Source organism: Chrysemys picta, chromosome 2 (genome assembly GCF_011386835.1).
Source record: "Chrysemys picta bellii isolate R12L10 chromosome 2, ASM1138683v2, whole genome shotgun sequence".
NCBI classification, from domain to species: domain Eukaryota; kingdom Metazoa; phylum Chordata; order Testudines; family Emydidae; genus Chrysemys; species Chrysemys picta.
The window spans coordinates 250,030,800-250,056,211 of record NC_088792.1 but is presented as its reverse complement, the minus strand read 5'-3'; the positions used below and the strand labels follow the sequence as shown (position 1 = coordinate 250,056,211).

General features: G+C 42.3%; 1 protein-coding gene across 8 annotated transcripts in view; it reads right to left on the bottom strand.

The window, feature by feature from the left end:
* CPQ (carboxypeptidase Q) overlaps positions 1–25,412 on the bottom strand; it is a 334,290-nt gene that overhangs the window by 201,070 nt on the left and 107,808 nt on the right. For all 8 annotated transcript variants that reach the window (XR_010598021.1, XR_508784.4, XM_065582156.1 and 5 more), the window contains exon 4: positions 21,735–21,942. Coding sequence is in view for 6 of the 8 variants with exons in the window: in XM_065582156.1 (XP_065438228.1) it covers positions 21,735–21,942 (208 nt within the window). In the remaining 2 variants the exon portion in view is untranslated. The remainder of the gene's footprint in view (positions 1–21,734; positions 21,943–25,412) is intronic.

The window sequence follows — 25,412 nt, the reverse complement described above, 5'->3', positions numbered from 1 at the left end:
GTACCGGGTATTTTCTCCCCTGAAGGTAATTTATACACTAATCAAATCGCCTCTCAATCGTCTTTTGATCAAACGAACAGACTGAACTCTAGATCTCTCATTTTAAGGCATGTTTTCCAGCACCTGAATCATTTTTGTGAGTGTTCACTGCACCCTTTCCAATTTTCCAACATCTTCCTCAACATGTGGAGATCAGAACGGTACACAGCACTCCCATCACGGCACACAGAGGCAAAACCACCTCCTTATTTCCACCCAGTAAACCACACCCCAGCCTACACATCCAAGGACCACAACAACCCTCCCTGTCAAACCATCACACTGACTGTCCACCAGGAGCCACAAATCCCTTCCAGATCCAATACTTTTCAGGACAGTCCCTCACTCTGGAGGCATGGCCTCCACTCCCCATTCTCAGATTTATAACTTTGCACTTGCCTGTACTAAAAAAGCATTTTGTTCTAATGGGCTCAGCCTACCAAGTGATCCTGATCATACTGTATGGCTGTCCATCCTCACCATCTACCACTCTGCCAATCCTCACGCCATCCACAAATTCCACAAGCAGTGACCCCATATTTACTTTCAGATCATCAGTGTAAATATTGAATGGATTGGGCCTAAAATCTGATCCCTGCAGAACTCCACCAGAACAACTCTCTCCCATTCACAATCACTTTCCAAGATTTGCCAGCCAGCCAGTTCCTAATCCACATAATGTGTGCTTCTTTGATACTGCATAGCACCAATCATCTAATCACGATATTGTGCGGTACAGAGTCCAAGAATACCACATCCACACAGCCACTTGTAATCTCATTCAAGAATGAAATCTGACCTGTTTGATAAGACCTGTCTTCCACAAAACCATGTTGATTGGCATCAACTGTATTCCCATCCTCTAATTCTGCATCTCTTGAATCCTGCATCAGCTTCTCCATTATCCTGCCCTGGATCATTGTCAGGCCAACCAGCCCATTGCCACCCAGGTCATCCTGCTTGCCCTCTCCAAACATTAGCACAACATTAGCACTCCTCCAGCCTTCTGGAATCTCTTCGGTATGCCAAGATTTATCACAAATCTATATCAGCAGGCTGTCTGGTCTGACACATGTTCTAATATCATCATACAGACGGAATTCACAACATCACATAAAAGGTTAACACATGCATTTGACAAAGATATTAATAACCAGTGTGTTATTAATTTTCAAATGATACCTCACAAGGCATATTTTGTACCAATATCATTGCAGTAGGGTGTGAATATAGGGGTGCCTAGGGTCACAGGGATAAATACTGTACCCTCCTAAATAAAACGCCCCAGTTTGGGACCTGGAAGGAGAAGGATGGGAGAGAGCCTTTCCCCCGCCCCAATTTTTCCTTCCCACTTCCCCACCAGCTTCCTTCAATCCCCACCCAAATGTTTGCAAAGTGAGGTCCTAATCAGTGTTCAAACATTTCCACTCCAAAACTATGATCAACCTACATGTAAGAGGAACAGGTGGTGGAGGAGTGGTGGGGTGAGGAAATGAAGCTTGCAACCTAAAGCCCCACCTGTTATTTTGGGCATCAAGTATTATTAATTCAGGTTGTGTGTGGAACACTAGGTGAGCCTACAGAATACCTGCCCTTCAAACAGCTGATCTAAAGAGGAACAGGTAAGTGACATTTTTAGAAGTTTTATAACATTTTATATTCCTTTAGGAAAAACAAAAAAATGCCTTTTCAAACACGACCCCATACTAAAAAAGAAACACCTCCTCAGCCCTCTAGATACAGTTAATGTAGAAGGGAACAGAGGTAAGCTCCGATACTACAAAATGACGCCTTCCTTCTTGGGCACTCAGCAGAATGGAGCGGGATAGTACAAACTAACTGGGTTGAAATTAGTCATGTACTGAATACCTCTCCCTTCCCCTTGCTAGTCTGAGCTTTCAGCAAGTAGCTCTACTGTTAGCTCCTTTCCGAGAGGAGAAAAAATCTTTGCAGGTCCTTTCAATCAATCAAAGAGCAGTTTTTTTAAGTCTGTAATATAAACAAACATGCTTTACATAGTTAACAAGGTGTGGTTCATATAGATGACTGGCAAGTCAGCAATCAAGTGGGGAGTAAAAATGTCTTTAGAAACAACATGTGGAGGATCTTCATCTCGGATTGCCTTTGACCTTCCCTATGATTTATCCCTGCACATGGGGGTCTCCCCAGGACAAACAACAATGCTAGATGAAGACACATTCACTGTGTATACTGGGACTCAGCAGTGGCAGGACAGGGCTTACATTTAGAGCATCATGAAAGGGAACCATTTCTTCCCCTACCAAGAAGCACTGCTGCATGACAGGAAGAAGAGGGCAAAGATGAGAAAACTGACATGACACTAAATGATTTCCAGCAGAAAATTGTCATGGATATTTCAATACAGCCATTTGGATTAAGTTGAGCTGTGCATATTCATATATATTCATTCCTGGCATACATCATGACAGCTCCTTCAGGGCTGATGAAATGCAGTGGTTATTTAACTCTCATATTCAGTACACCACTTGGGAAAAAGAGATCCTCTCTCTTCCCAACATCCCAATCCCTCTATGGCTTGGCTCTCAAAACGTTTAAGACTATGGACCACCAAGGTAGTCTCCAAGGATCATTGGGGCTTCCCAGACCATAGTTTGAGAACCACTGCTGTGTATGCAGACAGTAAGATTTTTGTATTTTGAGTCCAGAGAGACTTCAAAAAGAAGTGTGCACTACTTCAAACATGAATGTGATATTCCAGAACTGTGCAGTACAGAGAGTAGGGGACTCTGGCTGTTTATGATGGTGGGGAGAATGGGGTGCTGGAAGGCTGCCATCCCTACTGGGGCAAAGTTAAAGTTGTGGTCTGTTGTCTGTGGTATGGGGGTTGCTCTAGTGGTGAGATGCGTGTCTCTGTGTGGAGGACTAAAAACATATGTCATGTTAAGATGTCTTAAGTTTTCATTTCCTTGCCTTTGTGATTTTGTATTAGATATGTTACATATAGAATCACTTTAGCTCATGCATAATGTGGTGATTTGTGTACTATGGTAGGAATAGGAAAAGTTTCCAATAAAAACAGAACCAATGCAAACCTTTGCCCAGAACTTGAAATGAACCTTTTGCCAGTTCAAAGAAATGTTTGGATAGCTTTTCAGGATTATTTAATTCCATAAAAGACAAACCATGAAAATATACTGGAAGAGAAGCTGTTTGCTTTGCAACAACCACCACCTACCCCACCCCACCAAAGTTTCCGTTAAGCATCTAAATATGTGGTGTTTATCTGAAATGTAATCTCTGCAACATCTCTAGGTTTTCCCATCAGCTAATTTCTCTCCCATTTATCCTTATCAATATTTATATACACCTTTCAGCTACACCAATTTCAACCAAAGAACAAAGGCTTTAAAAATCAAACTATATTTGCGCTGTACTCTAACCTGGGTTAGATTTATTTTTAAATGGCGGGCATGATATTGGAGCTAATCCATGCCTCTGAGATACCATACAGGCCTATGGATAAAACTCCAGAAACAACAGGGTTCCTAATGGGTATGCTCAAAGTTCCTCAACTAAGTGGAGACAGTAATAGGTATCTAATTCAATAAGCCACAGTTTAATTGTTTAATCAGCTTCAATTTTTGAATCTGTAAAATGGGGCTAATACTAATTATTTAGGTCAAGCCCCATGCTTGAGAGGGACTGTGATTTGGTGGGTTATGAAACAACATTAGAGCCAGGAGCCCATGACATTGTGCTGGTATATGATTGTGGTGAAATCCCTAAATGTCTCTGAGGCTCTATTTCCCCATATGTAAAATGTAAGTAACATTTATGACCTACTTCACAATTAAAAGAGGTGATGTAAAGTGCTAGGTAAGTGCCAGTCAGTGCTAGGGATGGGGTAAAAAACATTTCCCGCAGACTCCCAAACCAATAACCCCCGAGATTGTAGGGAAAGCCCCCCCGCCCTGCATGGATTTGCAAGTGCCAAAATGTATTTAAAATATCATGGTAACTTTCTCACCAATTTCTACCAGCCCTGCAGAAAAGCTATGGATATTATGACAATATATACACCTGAATTAAAATGATATTTTTATAAAGAAAGCAAGCCCATTACAAAACAATATACTTGTATTTATATTTATACTAACTGCATTGAAGCCATAAAAATGTTAATGTCAGCCATTTTTATCCACTGTTGTATAGCTGCTCTTTCATAAACTATTTAGCTGCTCTTTCATAAACTATTTAGGATCATCTCTCAAATAAATGCAGTAAGAGGCTCTCAGATTCTTGGGGGGAAGGTCACTTTTATGTCTAGTTTTCCCAAGCTGGATAAGCGTTTCTTCACTAAAAACTCAAATAGAATTTTCTTTGTGCTTTAAGCAGACACTTTAATTTATTGGGCAAAATCTCTTGTTCCCAGTATATTACTTTATTCTGAGGGATGCACAAATTATACATTTCCCCCGCTATATTTTATGGGATAAATCTTAAATAGGTGACTTTCATGGACAGTTTGTTATGGCCAAGATGTCTCTGCTCACAGAGCATGAGTAGAACTTTATAACAGTAAAGGTGCTGTTTCAATCATTAGAAAAACAAAGTTCTTCTCTCTTTTTCATGCACAATACCAAGAGCCTTCAGCGTTGCAGCAATTACAGTACACTAGGGGGTCATACACTTCATATCTTCATAGCTTCTGTAGGCCAAGCACATTGTGTGCACCATGGTCTCTTTGCATCTCTCCATTGCACCCCACTAGTTCCCCGTGTGCAAATCTCACATCGCCTTCTATTTCAGGGACTCACTGCAACCTCTCCATGCCAAAGGCACTGTGTTTCTTCCCCCCACCCCAATACCACTACATGCCAGGAGCACTATGTGCCCCCCATTCCACCCAATACCAGGGTCCCCCAGTCTCCTCCCCACCAGGGTGTGATGGGGGTGTTCACTTCACACAAGCCCTGAGCAGGTTAATGTGGGCCAGAAGGGGCCAATTAACCTTGTATGCTGCACACAAAGGGGAGTCAGGGCTTGATAAAGCCTAATTGCAGACAAAGCCCTGGTGGGAGAGGAGCTGGGCTAGGATTACAAAGCCAGGAAGAGAGAACAGGAGGGGCTGTAGGGAAGGAACCTACAGTCACTTTCTAGAGGGCAAGGGAGATGTATCAGGGACAAAGAAGAAATGAAGTGGGACAGTAAGCTCTGGGGTCCTCCCCTGTAGCGGGGAGTCCAGCAAGAGGCCAAGAATGCTGAGGTAGCCATGGGGGCAGAGGAAGCTCTGATACTAAACCCAGAGGTAGATCAGAAAGAGAGAGATGGGGTAAGGAGGAGCCCAGGGAAAGAGCAACAGGGAGTAACTCTGAGCAGACCTGGATTGCTAGTGATAGGGTCCCTGGGCTGGAATCTGTGGTTGTGGGTGGGCCCGGGTTCCCCTACCAGCCGCTGGGAAGTGGCATAGGACCTAGAGTGGAATGGAACACATCTGAGGCAGCATCCGGACAGCTTGTCCAGTGGGACTTTGATACCCCAGAAGGGGGGACTGTACAGTGACCTGACCAGAGGGCCAAGTCACAAAAAGGGAACATTCAAGTCACAAAGAGAGAGAAGACACAGTAATATCAGGTACAAAATATATCGGAAGGACAGAACAGGTCGTGCTGGTGGGGGAGTGGCACTATGTGAAAGAAAGCATAGAATCAAATGAAGGAAAAATCTTAAATGAACCAAACTGTACCACAGAATCTATGGGTAATAATTCCATGCTCCAATAATAAGAATATAGCAGTAGGGATATATTACCGACCGCCTGACCAGGATTTATAGTGACTGCGAAATGCTCAGGGAGATTAGAGAGGCTATAAAAATAAAACTCAATAATAATGGGGGAATTTCAACTATCCCCATATTGACTGGGCACATGTGACCTCAGGACAGGATGCAGAGATAAAGTTTCTTGCCACTTTAAATGACTGCTTCTTGGAGCAGCTAGTCCTGGAACCCACAAGAGGAGAGGAAATTCTTGATTTAGTCCTAAGTGCAGCACAGGATCTGGTCCAAGAGGTGAATATAGCTGGACCACTTCATAATAGTGACTATAATATAATTAAATGTGATATCCCTGTGGCAGGGAAAACACCACAGCAGCCCAACACTGTAGCATTTAATTTCAGAAAGGGGGACTACACAAAAATGAGAAAGTTAGTTAAACAGAAATTAAAGGGTACAGTGCCAAAAGTGAAATCTCTGCAAGCTGCATGGAAACTTGTTAAAGACATCATAATAGAGGCTCAATTTAAATGTATACCCCAAATTAAAAAACATAGTAGGAGAACCAAAAAAGTGTCACTATGTCTAAACAACAAAGTAAAAGAAGCAGTGAGAGATAAAAAGGCATTCTTTAAAAAGTAGAAGTTAAATCCTAGTGAGGAAAATAGAAAGGTGCATAAACTCTGGCAAATGAATTGTAAAAATATAATTAGGAAGGCCAAAAAAGAATTTGAAGTACAGTTAGCAAAAGACTCAAAAAGTAATAGCAATTTTTTTTAAGTGCATCAGAAGCAGGAAGCCTGCTAAACAGCCAGTGGGGCCACTGGACAATCGAGATGCTAAAGGAGCACTCAAGGACAGTAAGGCCATTGCAGAGAAACTAAATGCATTTTTTACATCAGTCTTCACATCTGAAGATCTGAGGGAAATTCCCAAACCTGAGCCATTCTTTTTAGGTGACAAATCTGAGCAACTGTCAAAGTTTGTGGTATCAGAGAAGGTTTTGAAACAAATTGATAAACTGAACAGTAATAAGTCACCGGACCAGATGGTATTCACCCAAGAGTTCTGAAGGAACTCAAATGTGAAACTGCAGAACTACTAACTGTGGTTTGTAACCTATCATTTAAATCAGCTTCTGTACAAAATGACTGGAGGATAGCTAATGTACTGCCAATTTTAAAAAGGGCTCCAGAGGTGATCCCAGCACTTACAGGCCCGTAAGCCTGACTTCAGTACCAGGCAAACTGGTTGAAACTATAGTAAAGAACAAAATTGTCAGACACATAGGTGAACATAATTTGTCAGAGAAGAGTCACCATGTTTTTTGTAAAGGGAAATCATGCCTCACTAATCTACTGGAATTCTTTGAGGAGGTCAACCAGCATGTGGACAAGGGGGATCCAGTGGATATAGTGTACTTAGATTTTCAGAAAGACTTTGACAAGGTCCCTCACCAAAGGCTCTTAAGCTGTCATGGGATAAGAGGGAAGGTCCTCTTATGGACTGGTAACTGGTTAGAAGATAGGAAACAAAGGGTAGGAATAAATGGTCAGTTTTCAGAATGGAGAGAGGTAAATAGGGGTGTCCCCCAGGGGTCTGTACTGGGCCAGTCCTATTTAATATATTCATAAATGATCTGGAAAAAGGGGTAAAGAGTGAGGTGGCACAATTTGTAGATAATACAAAACTACTCAAGATAGTTAAGTCCCAAGCAGACTGCCAAGAGCAACAAAAGGATCTCACACAACTAGGTGACTGGGCAACAAAATGGCAGATGAAATTCAATGTTCATAAATGCAAAGTAATGCACATTGGAAAACATAATTCCAAATATACTTATAAAATTATGGAGTCTAAATTAGCTGTTATCACTCAAGAAAGAGATCTTGGAGTCATTGTGGATAGTTCTCTGAAAACATCCACTCGATGTGCAGCATCAGTGAAAAAAGCAAACAGGATGCTGGGAATAATTAAGAAAGGGATAGATAATAAGACAGAAAATATCATATTGCCTCTATATAAATCCATGGTACGCCCACATCTTGAATACAGCGTATAGATATATTGGAATTGGATTAGGGGTATGGAACAGCTGCCACATGAGGAGAGATTAATAAGACTGGGACTTTTCAGCTTGGAAATGAGACAACTAAGGGGAGATAGGATAGATGTCTATAAAATCATGACTGGTGTGGAGAAAGTAAATAAGTAAGTGTTATTTACTCCTTCTCGCAAGAACTAGGGGTCACCAAATTAAATTAATAGGCAGCAGGTTTAAAACAAACAAAAGAAGTATATTTTCACACAACACACAGTCAACCTGTGGAACTCCTTGCCAGAGGGTATTGTGAAGGCGAAGACTATAACAGGGTTCAAAAAAGAACTAGATAAATTCCTGGAGGATAGGTCCATCAATGGTGATTAGCCAGGATGGGCAAGGATAGTGTCCCTAGCTTCTGTTTGCCAGAAGCTGGGAATGGGTGATAGGGGATGGATCACTTGATGATTACATGTTTTGTTCATTCCCTTTAGGGCACCTGGCATTGGCCACTGTTGGAAGACAGGATCCTGGGCTAGACGGACCTTTGGTCTGACCCAGTATGACTGTTCTTATGATGACAGGGGGCGCCATATGGGGTGAAGCATAATTCCCTGGTCTAGCCACAAGGAGGTCAACCTGCAGTGAGCGGAGCCCTTTACATAGGGGCTCTGTGTGCCCCTCACATGCCAAGGGCTCCCATCCTCCCCCTATGGCAAGGGTTCTGTATACACCCACATTCCCCTCTTGTCCACCCCCATCCCTCCCTTCTCCAACATGGCAGGAACTCTGTGTGCACCCCTTCCCCCAATTTCACCTTCCCCAGGGGGGTCTATATGCTCCTCCAATACCAAGATCCCTCTTTCTCTCCCGCATCTTAGGGACTCTGTGCTCCTTATCCCCCCACATTGTCTGTGTCTCTCTCTCTTCTTCTTCTTCTTTTCTTTTTAATCTATGACAACTACAGAGGTGGTTGAAGCTGGTGGCTCTGCTAACCAAATGCCACGGACTTGATGTGTCTCCCATTTTCCTCTTTTGGATTTTCCAATTTTTGTGAAAATCAATAGGATTCTGCCATTGATATCTAGAACATTCCCTGAAGTTTTGGAATTTATTAGCTGACATTGATCTTTGCTCAGCCCCAAAAGGAAAGCTACTGCCCTCGGTGCTCCAGTTTACTCAAAATTTACACTAATGTAAATGAGGAAAGAATTTGGCCAAAAGTACTGGGGATATTTTTTTGGTTCTCTCCCAGGTCAAAATAGCAGCACTAGCTTCTCTTTATGATATTACATTCTCCAACTCAACCCTGGAAAAAACTAAAACACCACCACCCAACCCTTTCCTCGAGAGGCAGGAAAGGTTTATTTTTATTACTTTGTTTCTGTCACATGAAATTATTTTTAGATCATGTACCTTACATAACTTTCATATAACCCAAAGTACTAGAATCACCAGTCTCTTGTATAAAAGGAACAAGCCAAGTGAAAGCTAAACTGTAGTCGTCTTTTCAGATAGAACACTCTTTCCTCAAATCCAGCATCATCCTTACTCATATGTATCTAAAACAGTGCTGACTTAACCAATGAAAAATGTGCTACACTTAGTCGATGGGAGCAAAATTCAATTATTTCTTCTTTTACAGGTCTTATGTTAAAGTTTTAAACCCCCAAAACTAATGAATGAAAAGAAGTTTTCAGACTTGGGCTTGTTTCCAAAACCTACTTATAAGCTATAGCCTATTTTTATGTGGTATCACAGCTGCAGACTTCTAAAAAAGCATACAGAATACATGCTAAGGAGACAGTCAAGCATCTTCTAAATATTGCGCCAGTTAAAATGAACAGCTCCCTGGAGCACTTTGGCATATAAGCAAAGCTCAATGGACATCAAGCAGAAGATATGAAAAAGGATGGAATGGAGATCCAAAAAGTTAGGATGTCTGTGAATACAGATAAAAAATGTGAGGAAGCATAACTGTACCAGCACAATGAACCAACTACAGTAAAAAGCCCTCATCAGACAAGACAAAATAAGAATAACTGTCAATAGTTCAAGGTCTCTTGCTTCCTTCTCTCTCTCACACACAATTAACTTGATCTGAATTCCTATTCTCAATTACTTGATAGAAAGGGAAAAACAAGAGTATTTTATGTTCTATGACAGGAAGAACAGCACATCATGTCACAATTAATCTTCTCCAAGGACATATGAGATTTGTCTGATTTCATAGATCATTTTGTTGCCAAGAAATCAGATGATAGCTGCTTTCCGCATTTCAGACTGTAGCATATGCCCTAATCTACTGAACTGCACACCACAAAAGTAGGTCTCTAAACCTATCATTATATCTTACATCAACAAATTCCATTAGAATGTAGAAATGTTATTCCATTAAATACTTCTCTTGCAAGCAGCATATTAAACTGCTTTCCATTTGGCACAAGCAGGGAGGAGTAAATCTTTGTCCAGTTGACATCACTGAAACCAAAAATTTAGCACAATGGTATTTAGGCCCAGACATACAATTTAAAAATAAAGCCCAGAATCCTAAATGATACAAAAGTACTAAGGCAACATAAATATTTTCCCTGCTGAGTTCAGATGTTTAACACAAGGAAAATGCTATTTCTATTTAACATTTTTAAGAGCTCCGGGGGGAAAAAAACTGAAAAGATCTTTGTAGCATTGACTCAACTACACTTTCTAAATCAGTACAGGCTAGAGCACTTTGTTTCATGACATAATACTGTTCCATCTCCACTCCCTGTGTGATAATGTATGCATGGTTAGATGGACTGTGACAGAGGGATTTTCTTTAGGCAATTTACACTTGAGCATTCGACAATGTTCTTGGTACTTGCCCTTTACAGTGATCATGGTTGAAAGCTTACAGACTGTGACAGATATCAAAGGCAGCATTATGAACACTGAACGTAGCTATGAATGCTTTATAAATATATATATATATGCAAAAGAATATGGGGCTCTGGGGCTAGCCAAGTCCACAGGTTTCTGTGACTTTGACAAGAAGAATACCAGTATTGGTTTGGTTTTGTTCTTTTCAATTGTTCTTCTCCTATGCATTGGACAACCTCCCAACCCATGTTTTCTAGGCCCCTCCCACTAACATCTTTAAAAGAGATTTGAATACAGAGAGGCACTTCTTCCATGACTCCCATGTGTGGGAAAAAAATGAATTTAAAAAAATCCCCTAGATAAAAAGTCTCTGTAACAGGGATTCTCTTGATAACTGGCATCTTGCACAGTTAAAGTACACAGTCAGTGCTCACCACATAAGCTTATTATTATAGCCACTTGATTCTTTCTGTAGCATGTGGATATTTTAAGCTAATCTTTGACATTTGGCACTTATATTTCTGGCACTTATTTATGCAGGATGAAAGGTACTATATAAATATATAGTTACTGTTTTATACATCATAATTTTCTGCTCTTTTTTCTTTGTTGCCTCAGGCAAGGGTTACAGCAGCCAAATGCTGGACTACCTCACCTACTCCTAAATATCAGAATGCAAGAGGGACTTAGGATAATTTTATAAAATAAAAAAATCTTCAACAGTAGAGAAACAAAGCTTCTGTAATTGTTCTGTAGAACTTACGTATGTTTGGAAAGTATTACTGCAATAAAATCCCAATGTAATTCTGTCAAATGTTGTGTGGGAGTAGAAACAACAAAGGAATGGGTGGGAAGAAAAATATTACAGTGCATCTGCTTATGCTCTTACAATCAATCAGCAGGACTACAAGTCTATGCATTACTCAGATAAATTTGCTGGCCAAGAGAATAAATTCCCTCAAGGTTACATTTCAAATTCTAATGCCACAATTTTAGTAGCAGTTTGGTGTAATTTGGGAAAGGTAGGAGCTATACACTCTTCTAAACACTGGACAGTAGAGTGGAGGAGCAAAGCCCTAACAAGGAGTTGTAGGCAAAAATCTGACGTGCTTTAAAGAAAAAAAAGAGATTGGGATGGGCAGATAGCTGAAATGTACATGTTATCAACTGTGTCTGAAACTAAGGATAAAGTCCAGAGAGCGCTTTGCCTTGTTGCAAACTTCCCGCACTTACAACAAGGTATCAGAGTGAAATCAAGTACAGCAGAATGACTGCAGCACTGAGCTCAATTCACTCTAACATTTGAGCTCTACTTGGTGCCGGGGACGGTGGCTGTCAGGAAATCAGTTATGGCTCCTGATCCTGCCCCAGCATAGCCCTGATGTGAAATTAACTAGAAACTGTTCTTTTGCCACTGTCCCTTAGGGACCTTATGCCAGTAGAGGATCAGTATAGCAAAATTCCACTGTTCCACATACCCCAGCTTACTCCCAAGTAGTTTGTGCCAGTAGAGAATTCTCTTCAGCAAGGGGGAATTCTTCACTGACCATTTCCAGCCACAATTCAGACACTTTGTACCATCTGACCATTACAAAATGGCCACAATCTATTGTTTGTTACACCAATATCTATAATACTATTTGGAAAATACATTAAACAATATAAATGTTTTAATTATTATTGTCCCTTTACAACACTAGCACTGACATAAGTCAGAACTGTTTCTTACAATGATATAGATATGATGTTTTCAATATAAACTAGTTAGGGACTCAGAAACCATTCAGAATTGGAGGGCAAACTTTGCACTAGTACTTACCCAGACACATTCTTTTAACTGGTTTCAATTAGCTTTTGAATTTCAAAATGACAGTTTTGGTTTTAGATGTTTTTGCCAAGCTCTAGACCATGAAATTTACCATCCTTTTTAAGTCTTAAATTAACTAGGTCCCTTTGGCAGTTTGGAAAAAAATCTTTTTGAAGCAGCCAAGTTTACAAAATTAACTTCTGTGCATCAACTGCTTGGTGTTTTAATTGTGACAACCCAACCTTCCTTTGAAATGAACTGTAGGCATGACTGTCATCACAAACCATCTTTTCCCCATAAGATCCATCATATTAAGAACACAAAAACATAAGAATGGACATAATAGGGCAGAATACTGGTCTACTTAGCCCTGTATCTTATCTTCTGACAGCAGCCACCAACCGAACAGGGCAATTTATCGAGTGATCCATCCCGTCTTCTTGTTCCATATTCTCGCTGTCAGAGGTTTAGAGACACCCTGAGGGGTTTCATCCCTGACCATGTTGGTTGATAGCCATTGATAGACCAATACTCCATGAACTTATCTAATTCTTTTTTGAACCCATTTATACTTGTGGCCTTCATAACGTCTCCTGGCAATAGGTTCCACAGGTTGACTGTGCATTTTATGAAGAAGTACTTACTTGTGGTTGTTTTAAACCTACTTGCCTATTCATTTATTGGGTGCAGGGCCGGCTCCAGGCACCAGCCCACCAAGCTTGTGCTTGGGGCGGCACCTGGAGGGGGGCGGCGCCGTGCTCCGGCTCTGGCCGCCGGGGAGAGCGGAGCCCCGGCTGGGCTCTCCGGCCTCCCCCCGGCACTCTGGCCACCGGGGACAGCGGAGCCCCGGCCGGCACTCCGCCCTCCCCCCGGCGCTCTGGCCACGGGGGAGAGCAGAGCCGCGGCGGGCTCTCCACCCTCCTCCCGGCGCTCTGGCCGCCGGGGAGAGCGGAGCCGCGGCGGGCTCGCTGCCCTGCACCCGGCGCTCTGGCCGCCACTCCGCCCTCCCCCCGGCGCTCTGGCCACGTGGGAGAGCGGAGCTGCGGCGGGCTCTCCGCCCTCCTCCCGGGGCTCTGGCCGCCGGGGAGAGCGGAGCCGCAGCGGGCTCGCCGCCCTCCTCCCGGCGCTCTGGACGCCGGGGAGAGCGGAGCCGCGGCGGGCTCGCCGCCCTCTTCCCAGCGCTCTGGCCGCTGGGGAGAGCGGAGCCCCGGCCGGGCTCTCCGCCCTCCTCCCGGGGCTCTGGCCGCCAGCGGAGCCGCAGCAGGCTCGCCGCCCTCCCCCCGGCACTCTGGCCGGTTGGGAGAGCGGCCTGCGGCTGGGCTCGGTGCCCTCCCCTGCGGCGCTGGGGGGGGGGAGGCGGGGGGCGGCTGGAGGCTTTTTTGCCTGGGGCAGCAAAAAAGCCAGAGCCGGCCCTGATTGGGTGACCCTTGGTTCTTGTGTTATGAGAAGCGGTAAATAACACTTCCTGATTTACTTTCCAGGAACCCACAAGGGGAGATTTGATTTAGTCCTAAATGGCGCACAGGCTCTGGTTTAAGAGGTGAAAGTAGCTGAACTGCGCAGTAATAGCGACCATAATGTAATTATATTTTAACATCCTTGGAGGGGGCAAAATATCAGAGAAACCAACCACAGTAGCATTTAAATATACAAAACTGGAAACATGTCACCTCAGGATGGGATGCAGAGATAAAATATCTAGACACCAAGAAGCAGTCATTAAGGGTGTCTAGATATTTTATCTCTGCATCCCATCCTGAGGTGACATGTTTCCAGTCAATATGTGGATAGTTGAAATCCCCCCATTGTTATTAGGTTTTCTGTTTTTGTAGTCTCTCTAATCAACCTGAGCACTTCAGTCACCATCACCATCCTGATCAGGTGGTCGATAGTATATCCCTACTGCTATATTCTTATTATTCAAATGTGGAATTACTATCCATAGAGATTCTATGGTACAGTTTGCTTCACTTAAGATTTTTAGTATATTTGACTCTATGCTTTCTTCACATATAATGCCACTCACCTACCAGCACAACCTACTCTGTCATTTGTATATATTTTGTATCCTGATATTACAGTGTCCCATTGATTATCATTGTTCCACCAAGCTTCTGTGATGCCTATTATATCAATATCCTCATTTAATACCAGGCACTCAAGTTTACCCACCTTAGTATTTAGACTTCTTGCATTTGTATACAAGAACTTATATCATTTGTCAATATTTAGTTGTCTGTCATATTAAATCTGGTGACACACCCACGTCCCACAGAAATGAAAAAATAGGGGTACCATTTATTTTGGTGGGAATTAACATGAACATAAATCTTAAAGTAAAAATTTAAAAAAACCATGATTATATTAGCTCATTTAATTACATTTTTATCTCTACTTCCTCTTGCTATTAGGTTGCTCCTTCTATGACGTGATGAATTGGCACTTTCAAAAAGCCACACCTTCTTGTGATGACTGAAATTAACTGCCAAAGTCTTGTCAGAGGGAGGTAGGGGCCAAGTCTCAGTTTACTGCTCCAGGAAAGAGGCCCAAATGGCAGTGCTTAGAAACAGTGCTTACAAACATTTTGAATATGATAACTGAATGAGAGGAGTGAGAAAGCCATAGTGCAAAAGTTTAACAATGGAATCCACAACTTCATGGCAACAGAATGTCCTTACTCACATTTCTATCATATGCATGATTTGGTCTGACCAAATGGATTTCTGGAAGCCACATCAAAGGGCTAATGGATAAACATTTTGTGAGCATATTTAGAATTGATGACAGCCCATAAAACAACACTCTGAACAGGACTGTTATATACAGTCAGTGAACTTCCAGTTTCTTTCTACAAATGGTTTCTGTGCTTATATGCATGCATCTATGTATGTGTATCAGATCCGAAACACGGACATTTTTCATGTTCTTTTATTCCCTGGAGTTTTTCCCAGTATTGCAAATTGCAGGAGGAGATTGGTTTTTTTTAGTAGGGAGAGGAAGAGGAACAAGTAAGTACATAAACTGCTATTTCCCTTGTGGACAGGCTTTGTTATATTAATCATTTATTGGGAAGGAACTTCATGTTCCAGTATCTTAGCATCACTATAATTCAGGCCATTCCTAGGATTTGTCACTTAGAAAATTCTATCTAATCTAAAATTTGGCTAAGTGGAATACAGTATTTATTAATACATTTTGTGCTTGTAATACTCAAAGTAGAGCCACACTTATTCTGTAAAAACAAAGGCACAAAAAGCAGGGTGAAGCAGTCCTGCAACTGTTATGCATGGACCTAAATAAGCTAATGATACCCTTCTGTTATGTTGTACAGTATTTATACTAGATCACAGAATTAGGAGCCATTTAAAATGTATATTCTCTGCACCGTACTTAGACAAGCATTTTTCTCCACTTATTAACTGGAAAATCAAGTAGAGTATGCACAAGTTATCAAAGGATGGGTGTGTGGGAAAGTTATGAGTTTTCTGCTTTGAAAACTTTTCAGTAGATTGACTATTTTGCAACTTCATGGTTAGTGAATTAATAACAGGCCTGTAGTTTCCTGGATCACTTTTTTCCCCCTTTCTTAAAAATAGGAATTATATTAGCAATTCTCCAGTCACAGAGTATGACCCCCCAAGTTTACAGCTTCATTACAAATCTTTGCTACTGGGCTTGCAATTTATGTGCCAGTTCCTTTAATATTCTTAGATGGAGATTATCCGGGCCCCCCGATTTAGTCCCATTAAACTGTTTGAGTTTGACTTCCATCTCAGATGTGGTAATTTCTACCTCCACATCCTCGTTTCCATTAGCCACCCTGCCGTTACCCCTAAAATCTTCACTAGCCTCATTAAAAAACTGAGGCAAAGCATTTGTTTAGGTGTTGGGCCATGCCTAGATAATCTTTCATCTCCACCCCATTCTCAGTGTTTAGCAGTCCCACTTCGTCTTTCCTTGTTTTCTTTTTATTTATATGGCTATAGAAACTCTTACTATTGGTTTTCATTCCCTTTGCAAGGTCCAACTCTGCTTGGCTTTTGGCAGTTCTCACTTTATCCGTACACTTTCTGTCCTCAAAGAGGTAACTTTCCTTGCAGATGCTTGCTCATCCAGCTTGGTCTGCAAACCTTCCCTATGAATTTTTTTTCCCCTTGCTTGGGATGCAGGCTTCAGATAGCTTCTGCAACTTTGACTTAAAATAATTCCAAGCCTCCTCCACATTCAGATCCTTGAGTTTTTCAGTCGAGTCCACTTCCCTAACTAATTCCCTTAATTTTTTAATGTTAGCTCTTTTGAAATCAAGGACCCTTGCTGTAGATCTATTTTTGTTTATCCTTCCATTTAGTTTAAACTGAATTAACTCATGATCACTCAAACCAAGGTTGTCTTTTACAACCAGCTCTTCTATGAGGTCCTGACTACTCACTAATACCAAATCTCAAATGGCTTCACCTCTTGTTGGTTCAGTGACTATTTGGTGAAGAAATCGGCCAGCTATTACACCCAGGAAAATCTGGGCCCTACTGTTATTAGTAGCACGTGTCCTCCAAGCTATATCTGATAAATTAGTCTCCCATAATCACACAATTCCCAGTAGTATTTATTTCATTAAAAACATGAAAGAGGTCTTGTCAGGGTTCCCTCCCCACTCTAAACTCTAGGGTACAGATGTGGGGAACCACATGAATGACCCCCTAAGCTTATTTCTACCAGCTTAGGTTAAAAACGTCCCAAGGAATAAATTCCTTCCTTGCCCTTGGTATCGCTGCCACCACCAAGTGATTTAAACAAACATTCAGGGAGGGCCACTTAGAGCCCTATCTCCCCCAGAATATCCCCCCAAGTCCCTACACTCCCTTTCCTGGGGAAGCTTGAGAATAATATCCTAACCAATTGGTTACAAAGTGAGCACAGATCAACCCCCCTGGGTCTTTAGGACACTGAAAAACAATCAGGTTCTTAAAAGAAGTTTATTTGAAAAAAAAATTAAAGAGTCACCTGTAAAATCAGGATAGAAGATAACTTTACAGGGTAACAAAAAGATTCCAAACACAGAGGATTTCCCCTCTAGGCAAAACTTTAAAGTTACAAAAACAGGGATAAACCTCCCTCTTAGCACAGGGAAAATTCACAAGCTAAAACAAAAGATAATCTAACATATTTCCTTGTTATTACTTACTATTTCTGTAATATTAGATGCTTAGTTCAGATATGGCTTAGAGAGATGTATTTTCCCTACCCTGGCTCCTCGCTGACCCAGAGAGAACAAAGGAACCCGAAAACAAAAACCTCCCCCACAGATTTGAAAGTATCTTCTCCCCTTATTGGTCCTTTTGGTCAGGTGCCAAGCAGGTTATCTGAGCTTCTTAACCCTTTACAGGGTAAGGAGGGATTTTATGCTACCCTTAGCTGTATGTGTATGACAGGTCTCTATTCATATCCAAACCAGATTCTGGTGGTCTGTCGTACACCCCAAATACTATGGCAGGGGAACCTCTAGTAGTTTTCTTCCCCAAAGTGATTTTGGCCCAAACAGACTCTGTCCTATCCATTCTCACAGCTTCTTGTAACGATAGTAGATAAAGTTTTCAAACCAATATAATTTAAGTTTGTGGTGGCCCTTTAAAAAAATGCTACAAATCTTTTGAGAAGATTTAATAAGCTATTATTACCTGTAACTTCATTATATAATGGATCAGGAGCACTATTACAGGTAAGGTGATGTCATGTCACCTCCTTAAAAGTGGACTTGTTTAAGACCTCTAAAATCAACAGGCTTCATTGTATTTCTTTGACATTTGGTGTGTCTCAGGAGGGTTCAGTGTAGGGTTAATGTTCCAAATGTGGAGTCTTTTGAGCCACGGGTTCTGGAGATAAAAGCCACCTCCTCCCCCAGTAATTTTTAAAAACGTTTCTAGTTTGGTCAGAGCTAGAGATCAAACCATAGTAGTGATGCGGATCAAAAGGCTCTCAATCTATCAAGTTTTATCCAAGGTAGTGCATGGCACCCACTAAATATTTGGGGGACCCAAACTGAGAATGGTATTTAAGAAAATGTACATATATTACAGTGTGTATGAGCCAATATGGAAAAAAGGCCAAAGGGTTTCCATTCCTATTTTTTGCACCTTAAACTCAAATTTTATAAGTGTTCTAAAATCCAAACAGTTACTCAGATTGCCTTGAAAATTGGGGTGCCTCATAGGGATTTCAGGGTAGGGCTAGTGATCCAAATTTGAAGTCCTTTGACCAAGGGATTCCTAAGTTATTGTGCGCCTCCAAAAAACACACACCCTGTTTTCTTCTGTTGACTTGTACTGTTAAACTGAAAGGTACTAATGACTGGATGAATCACAAACATCTTGATGGCTGTGAACTCACCCTTCAATTAATGTATCTAAGGATAAATTAATCACAATCCCCCATGTAAGACAAAAGGAGTTTTGAAATGAGTGGCTGGAGGCTGCTGCAATTTGTGAGTAATGGGTGGCAATTTCATTTTGGGGGGAATGTAATCAAAGTGTTTGGGAGAAAAATTAGACATGTGAATGCTTCTTGAGAGGGGAGAACATTGGAAGTTCAAGTGAAGGAGGTATAGTACCCCCCAGCTCTGCCAGTGCACCCCAACTCTCCTGCACCTCCAGGTCTGCCAGTGCACCCTAGCCACCCTGCAGCAGCCAACCCTTCCTGCACCTCCAGGTCTGCCAGTGCACCCCAACCACCCTGCAGCCCAACCCTAATTAATTTTTCCTTTTTGTCCTTTTAATAGATGGAATCCTGTAGATGAGAGTGAATGGGTTATAAAAGGAGGCAAACAGCTTGTACATTTCAGCAATTGTGGGGTTGGCAGAGTAAAGATACACATGTTAATGGGCATATTGGGGCATTGCTGAGTTAAGATTGCTTGGGCAACTTTAACATCACATCTCCTGGTGTTCAGAAATTTCAGTTTTGCTCAACTCAATGTTCTGCAAAGGGGCAACATACTGCCAAGCAACCTTAACTTTATGTTAACATTTTTTCCCATTGCATTGTATTGTATTAAAGTCTAGTCCATACCACAGCTACGGTTACCAAAATCTCTAATGTACAAACATTGATACACATTACAATGCACAACATCAGACTGGCTCTGCATCATGCAGTGATCTTCACAGACAAATACATACCTTAAATTTTCTACCATAGGTGCCCAACTAGTTGCACATTTGCTAATGATGGTGTTTTGAAGGTCCCTGCTTACTGTTCAAAACATATCGCTTTAGAAGCTTTTATAATATTATGTCTCCTACTGTTGATTTCTCACCCAGGTTCAGAAGGCCAAATTTGCTAATGTTTTAATGCAAAACTTTAATTGAGACTCTGGCTCATAAAAACAGCACCTTTCTGTTCCATCGAGTTTTTAATGCATTCCAAGATTCTTTGGCATAAAGTGCATCATAAGAGTTTAATTCTATATTGTATTTGATTGCATGAATAGTTAGATGGTTCCAGTTTTTACCAGAGTAACAGTGTATCATTTGGGTGGCAAAACATGCATTAACCTCCTGTGAAAAACAAGTACTGAAAACCCGCAATGTTCACTTGTTTTATTTCCTGTTTCTTGGGTTACATTTTAAAGGTGTATATGCCACCACTCCCATTAACGTCAGCAGGGAACTTGTGACTAAATATCCACCTAGGGTTTCAAAAATCTTTGCTGCTCAGTTCAAGGACATTTCTCTTGTTGGGCTACTGAAAGAGACAGGTGAAGATAGCCACAGAGAATATACATGGGCCTTCTGCTTTAAATCTTTTAGGTTAAATTTTTTGGATATTATAATGCTTGCAGTGAAATACTATAATTTTGATATACATCAAGAATGATTCAGGAAGGGTAAATACAATAGCTACTCAGAACTGTTGCTAAAAATTTACGTGACATAAATTAGGGTACAGCTAACAATTTAAGACTTAAGACTTTGTTTAGTAAGGTTGCATTTCATGTAGCTAAATTCATAACTGATGGCATATTAACCACTCAACCACAATGGCCATTGCAGAGTTTTCAGAAGCTTGATCATTTAGTAGCAAAAAGGATTACACTAACTTCTCTCTAGGGTTCCTAGCTGTCATAATTCAAAACCGTAGCTAAAGATATAACACTATTAAAGGACAAAACACTATTAAAGCAAATAAAAATATGAAACAAGTATGATTTTTAAAAGACTATGATAAAGATATAGTACTCCTATATTTCATTAAAATTGGAAAACTGAAGTTTAAAAAAGGATTCTGGCTTAGTAGCTTGATTTTAGCAGGGATTTCTAGTGCTGCCATAATTAAGGTTGCATCAGCATTTCCATTATAAATGTACAACCAAAAAAATGTATTCCATGATGTAACTTGGCAGAAAAAGGCCACATCTCAGGCACAAGTTTTCTACGACCACAAATTTGGTTTGGCTGATTTTAAGCTATAAAACTGGAAATTAAAAAAATGGAGAAAGTGAAAAAAAACTTAAGATAGTAGCTTTCAATTTCAAAACAGCTAACATTTAAACTGAACTTCCAGCTAGTTAGCTAGGTTCACCAGAACATTACTCTAGTTTTACACTGGAGTAACTCCACTGAAATACAGTGGTGATCAGAACCAATTAGCTCATTAAAGAGCTAATTGTTTTTTATATTAAAAACTAAGTTAATTCAACAACTGATATTTATCTTTGCATGGGTTTACAATCTCTCTTCAAAGTATTTTGTATTTACAGGAGCACTTCATTTATTCACGCTGACTAGAAGACCTAGTGCAGATTACCAGATCAGTAAATGAACAAGGAAGTTCAAGGGCACTACGTGGCCAAATGTAGTTTGTTTGTTTTTATTTTGACACAATACATATTTTCACTAGCATTAGGATTTAACCTCTGTTAACATAGTTTTGTTTTGTTTTTGTTAAAGGCAAATATCCACATAAGGAACGCACCACTTTCATAAAGATGAACTTGCGACATAGCTGAAAATAAAAAGGAGCAGTTAAAGTTCCATATTTTACCTGAGCTCTCTCACCTTAGAACCTAGTAGTCCTTATGCAGGTGTACCACACTCTCCCTTACACCAAGGCTGAATTTGACCTGCTGTTTTGAAAGCAAATATTAAAGCCAACATGTACAGAGTGCAGTGGGCTGGCAAATGGAAGTTACTAGTTTTCAAATATGAGTCACTCTTTTTCCAGATTCACACTAACCTGTTCTGGGTACTTGCTCCCAACTATTTCTGCCACAGTGTTAAAGGAACCAGTATCGGGATAGGTCTTGGCTTCCATCTTCAGGGTCACAACAATCCTGGTGCCTCGGGAAGACATCCGTGCCATCATTTCGGCATCTTCCATTGAAATACAAGCTGTAGGAATCTTCGGCACATCAGATTGGTACTGCTGCCACCCAGTGTGAGGGCTACAACAACAACAAAGACTGCATTAATGATCTAATTTTGCAGGTTATTTTAACTAGTCTAGGGTTATTAACATAGCATGTTTTGTGTAATTAATTATTAGTAAATAAAACTATATTCACTGGCAGTTAAGGTTGCAGCAGGGCACACCCCATTCACCCAAAAGCTTAAGACTAGAAATAAGAAGTTGAGGGGAAAGACTGATGTATTCCTTTCCACCTTCATATTGTCTACAACACTATTGATGATGCATTCCAACCCTCCTTAAGACTTTCACTTTCCCCTCCAACAGATATCCAAAAGCTCTACATACTCGAACTTAGACTCATAGACTTTAAGGTCAGAAGGGACCATTATGATCATCTAGTCTGACCTCCCGCATGATGCAGGCCACAAAGCCGTCCCAACCCTTTCCCTTGACTCTGCTGTTGAAGTCCCCAAATCCTGTGGTTTAGAGACTTCAATTAGCAGAGAATCCTCCAGCTAGCGATCCCTGCCCCATGCTACGGAGGAAGGCGAAAAACCTCCAGGGCCTCTGCCAATCTACCCTGGAAGAAAATTCCTTCCTGACCCCAAATATGGCGATCAGTAAAACCCCGAGCATGTAGGCAAGATTCTCCAGCCAGACCCTCATTGGCCATTATACTATTTACCAGCGATGGCACGCTGTTCCTTTGACTAAAATCATGTTATCCCATTAAACCATTCCCTCCATAAACTTATCTAGCTTAATCTTAAAACCAGACAGGTCCTTCGCCCCCACCGTTTCCCTCGGAAGGCTGTTCCAATATTTCACCCCTCTGACGGTCAGAAACCTTCGTCTAATTTCAAGCCTAAACTTCCCCACGGCCAGTTTATATCCATTCGTTCTCGTGTCCACATTAGTACTGAGCTGAAATAATTCCTCTCCCTCCCTGGTATTTATTCCTCTGATATATTTACAGAGAGCAATCATATCCCCCCTCAGCCTTCGTTTGGTCAGGCTAAACAACCCAAGCTCCTCGAGTCTCCTTTCATACGACAGGTTTTCCATTCCTCTATCATCCTAGTGGCCCTTCTCTGTACCTTCATCAAACTTGTACTCTAACACAAAACCTTAACAGTAACCTCGTATACTTTCATAACCATTGTATCAACAGATCAGCACATCTGACTGTCTCACATTCGTTCACTTGGGAAGTTATTCTGTCTTAACTAGTGTGGCAGAATTCAATTTAAATGATAAATGTTGGCTAACATCGATTTCAGCTGACACACTGAAATTGATGAAAAAAATCCATCTATAAAGGTCAGGTGAGCGCAGCTTTCTCCCCGCACCTTGTGCCTGCAGGGATCAGGTGTCACTAGCCCTGTGGCAGGGCAGGGAACCTTCTGCAGGAATGAGTGAATAGGGCTGTGATAGTAGTGCTGCAGAGGGCTCCCTGAACAACCACAGGGCCGGCAACTCCTGATCCCTACAAGCACAAGGAAGGCTGTGGTCCTGGCGAGACAGAGTGGAGAACCCCAGCCAGGACTACACGGAGGAGGATCCCTAGACTGTGGGGGAGGCCATTCCACTGCTGAAGGGATTCCTACCCAGGCAGGAACTGTTCAGCAGCCAAGGGCTTGTTCTTCTCCTTGCAGCCTGTCTGGGGGTCTCTGCTCTGCCAGGTCAGGACCACAGACTCTCCCACACCTTGTGTCTCAGGGTATGTCTACACTACGAAATTAGTTCGAATTTATAGAAGCCGGTTTTATTGAAATCGGTTGTATACAGCCGATTGTGTGTGTCCACACATAAAATGCTCTAGGTGCTCTAGTCGGCGGACCGCGTCCACAGTACGAGGCTAGCGTCGACTTCCGGAGCATTGCACTATGGGTAGCTATCCGACAGCTATCCCACAGTTCCCGCAGTCTCCGCCGCCCCTTGGAATTCTGGGTTGAGATCCCAATGCCCGGATGATGCAAAACAGTGTCGCGGGCGGTTCTGGGTACATGTCGTCAGGCCCCTCCCCCCTCATCACAGCAACGGCAGACAATAGATTCGCGCCTTTTTACCTGGGTTACCTGTACAGACAACATACCACGGCAAGCATGGAGCCCGCTCAGCTCAGCTGAGCTCACCGTCACCATATGTCCTCTGGGTGCCGGCAGACGTGGGACTGCATTGCTACACAGCAGCAGCTGCTAACTGCCTTTTGGCGGTAGACGGTGTAGCATGAGTGATAGCTGTGGGGCTGGCAGCCGTAGGGCTGCATTGCACCAGCCCCTTGCCCTTTGGTAGGCGATGGTATATTATGACTGGTACCCATCGTCGTCATACTGGAGTGGCTGTCAATCATGGCCACCTGGGCAGACATGTTTCGATGATGATGGCTACCAATCGTAATATACTATTTTCTGCCAATTGCCCAGTATTGTCTGCTAAGCACCCAGAAGAGGCCGAGGGCGATGCTGGGTGCTGGCGGACGTGGGGCTGGCAGACGTGGGGCTGCATTGCTACACAGCAGCAGCCCCTTGCCTTTTGGCAGACGATGGTATATTATGATTGGTATCCATCATCATCGTGCTGGAGAGGCTATCACTCATGCTGCACCGTCGGCTGCCAGCTTAAGATGTAAAAAATAGATTTGTTCTGTATTCATTTGCTTCCCCTTCCTCCGTGAAATCAATGGCCTGCTAAGCCCAGGGTTTTCAGTTTAATCTTTGGGGGGACCATTCTGTGTGACAGTTGTTTGTGTTTCTCCCTGTTCGTGTACCTGTACGCCATGTCGTCACTCGGCCCTCCCTCCCTCCCGCCCTCCCTCCTTCTCCTGGTCCATCAGATACTACTTTCGCGCCTTTTTTCTGACCAGGCGCCATAGCTAGCACTGGGATCATGGAGCCCGCTCAGATCACCGCGGCAATTATGAGCACTATGAACACCACGCGCATTGTCCTGGAGTATATGCAGAACCAGGACATGCCAAGGCGAAACCCGGACCAGCCGAGGAGGCGATTGCAGCGCGGCGACGAGAGTGATGAGGAAATTGACATGGACATAGACCTCTCACAAGGCACAGGCCCCAGCAATGTGGAAATCATGGTGTCACTGGGGCAGGTTCATGCCGTGGAACGCCGATTCTGGGCCCGGGAAACAAGCACAGACTGGTGGGACCGCATCGTGCTGCAGGTATGGGATGATTCCCAGTGGCTGCGAAACTTTCGCATGCGTAAGGGCACTTTCATGGAACTTTGTGACTTGCTTTCCCCTGCCCTGAAACGCCAGGATACCAAGATGAGAGCAGCCCTCACAGTTGAGAAGCGAGTAGCGATAGCCCTGTGGAAGCTTGCAACGCCAGACAGCTACCGGTCAGTCGGGAATCAATTTGGAGTGGGCAAATCTACGGTGGGGGCTGCTGTGATCCAATTTGCCAGGGCAATGAAAGACCTGGTGATAGCAAGGGTAGTGACTCTGGGCAACGTGCAGTCAATAGTGGATGGTTTTGCTGAA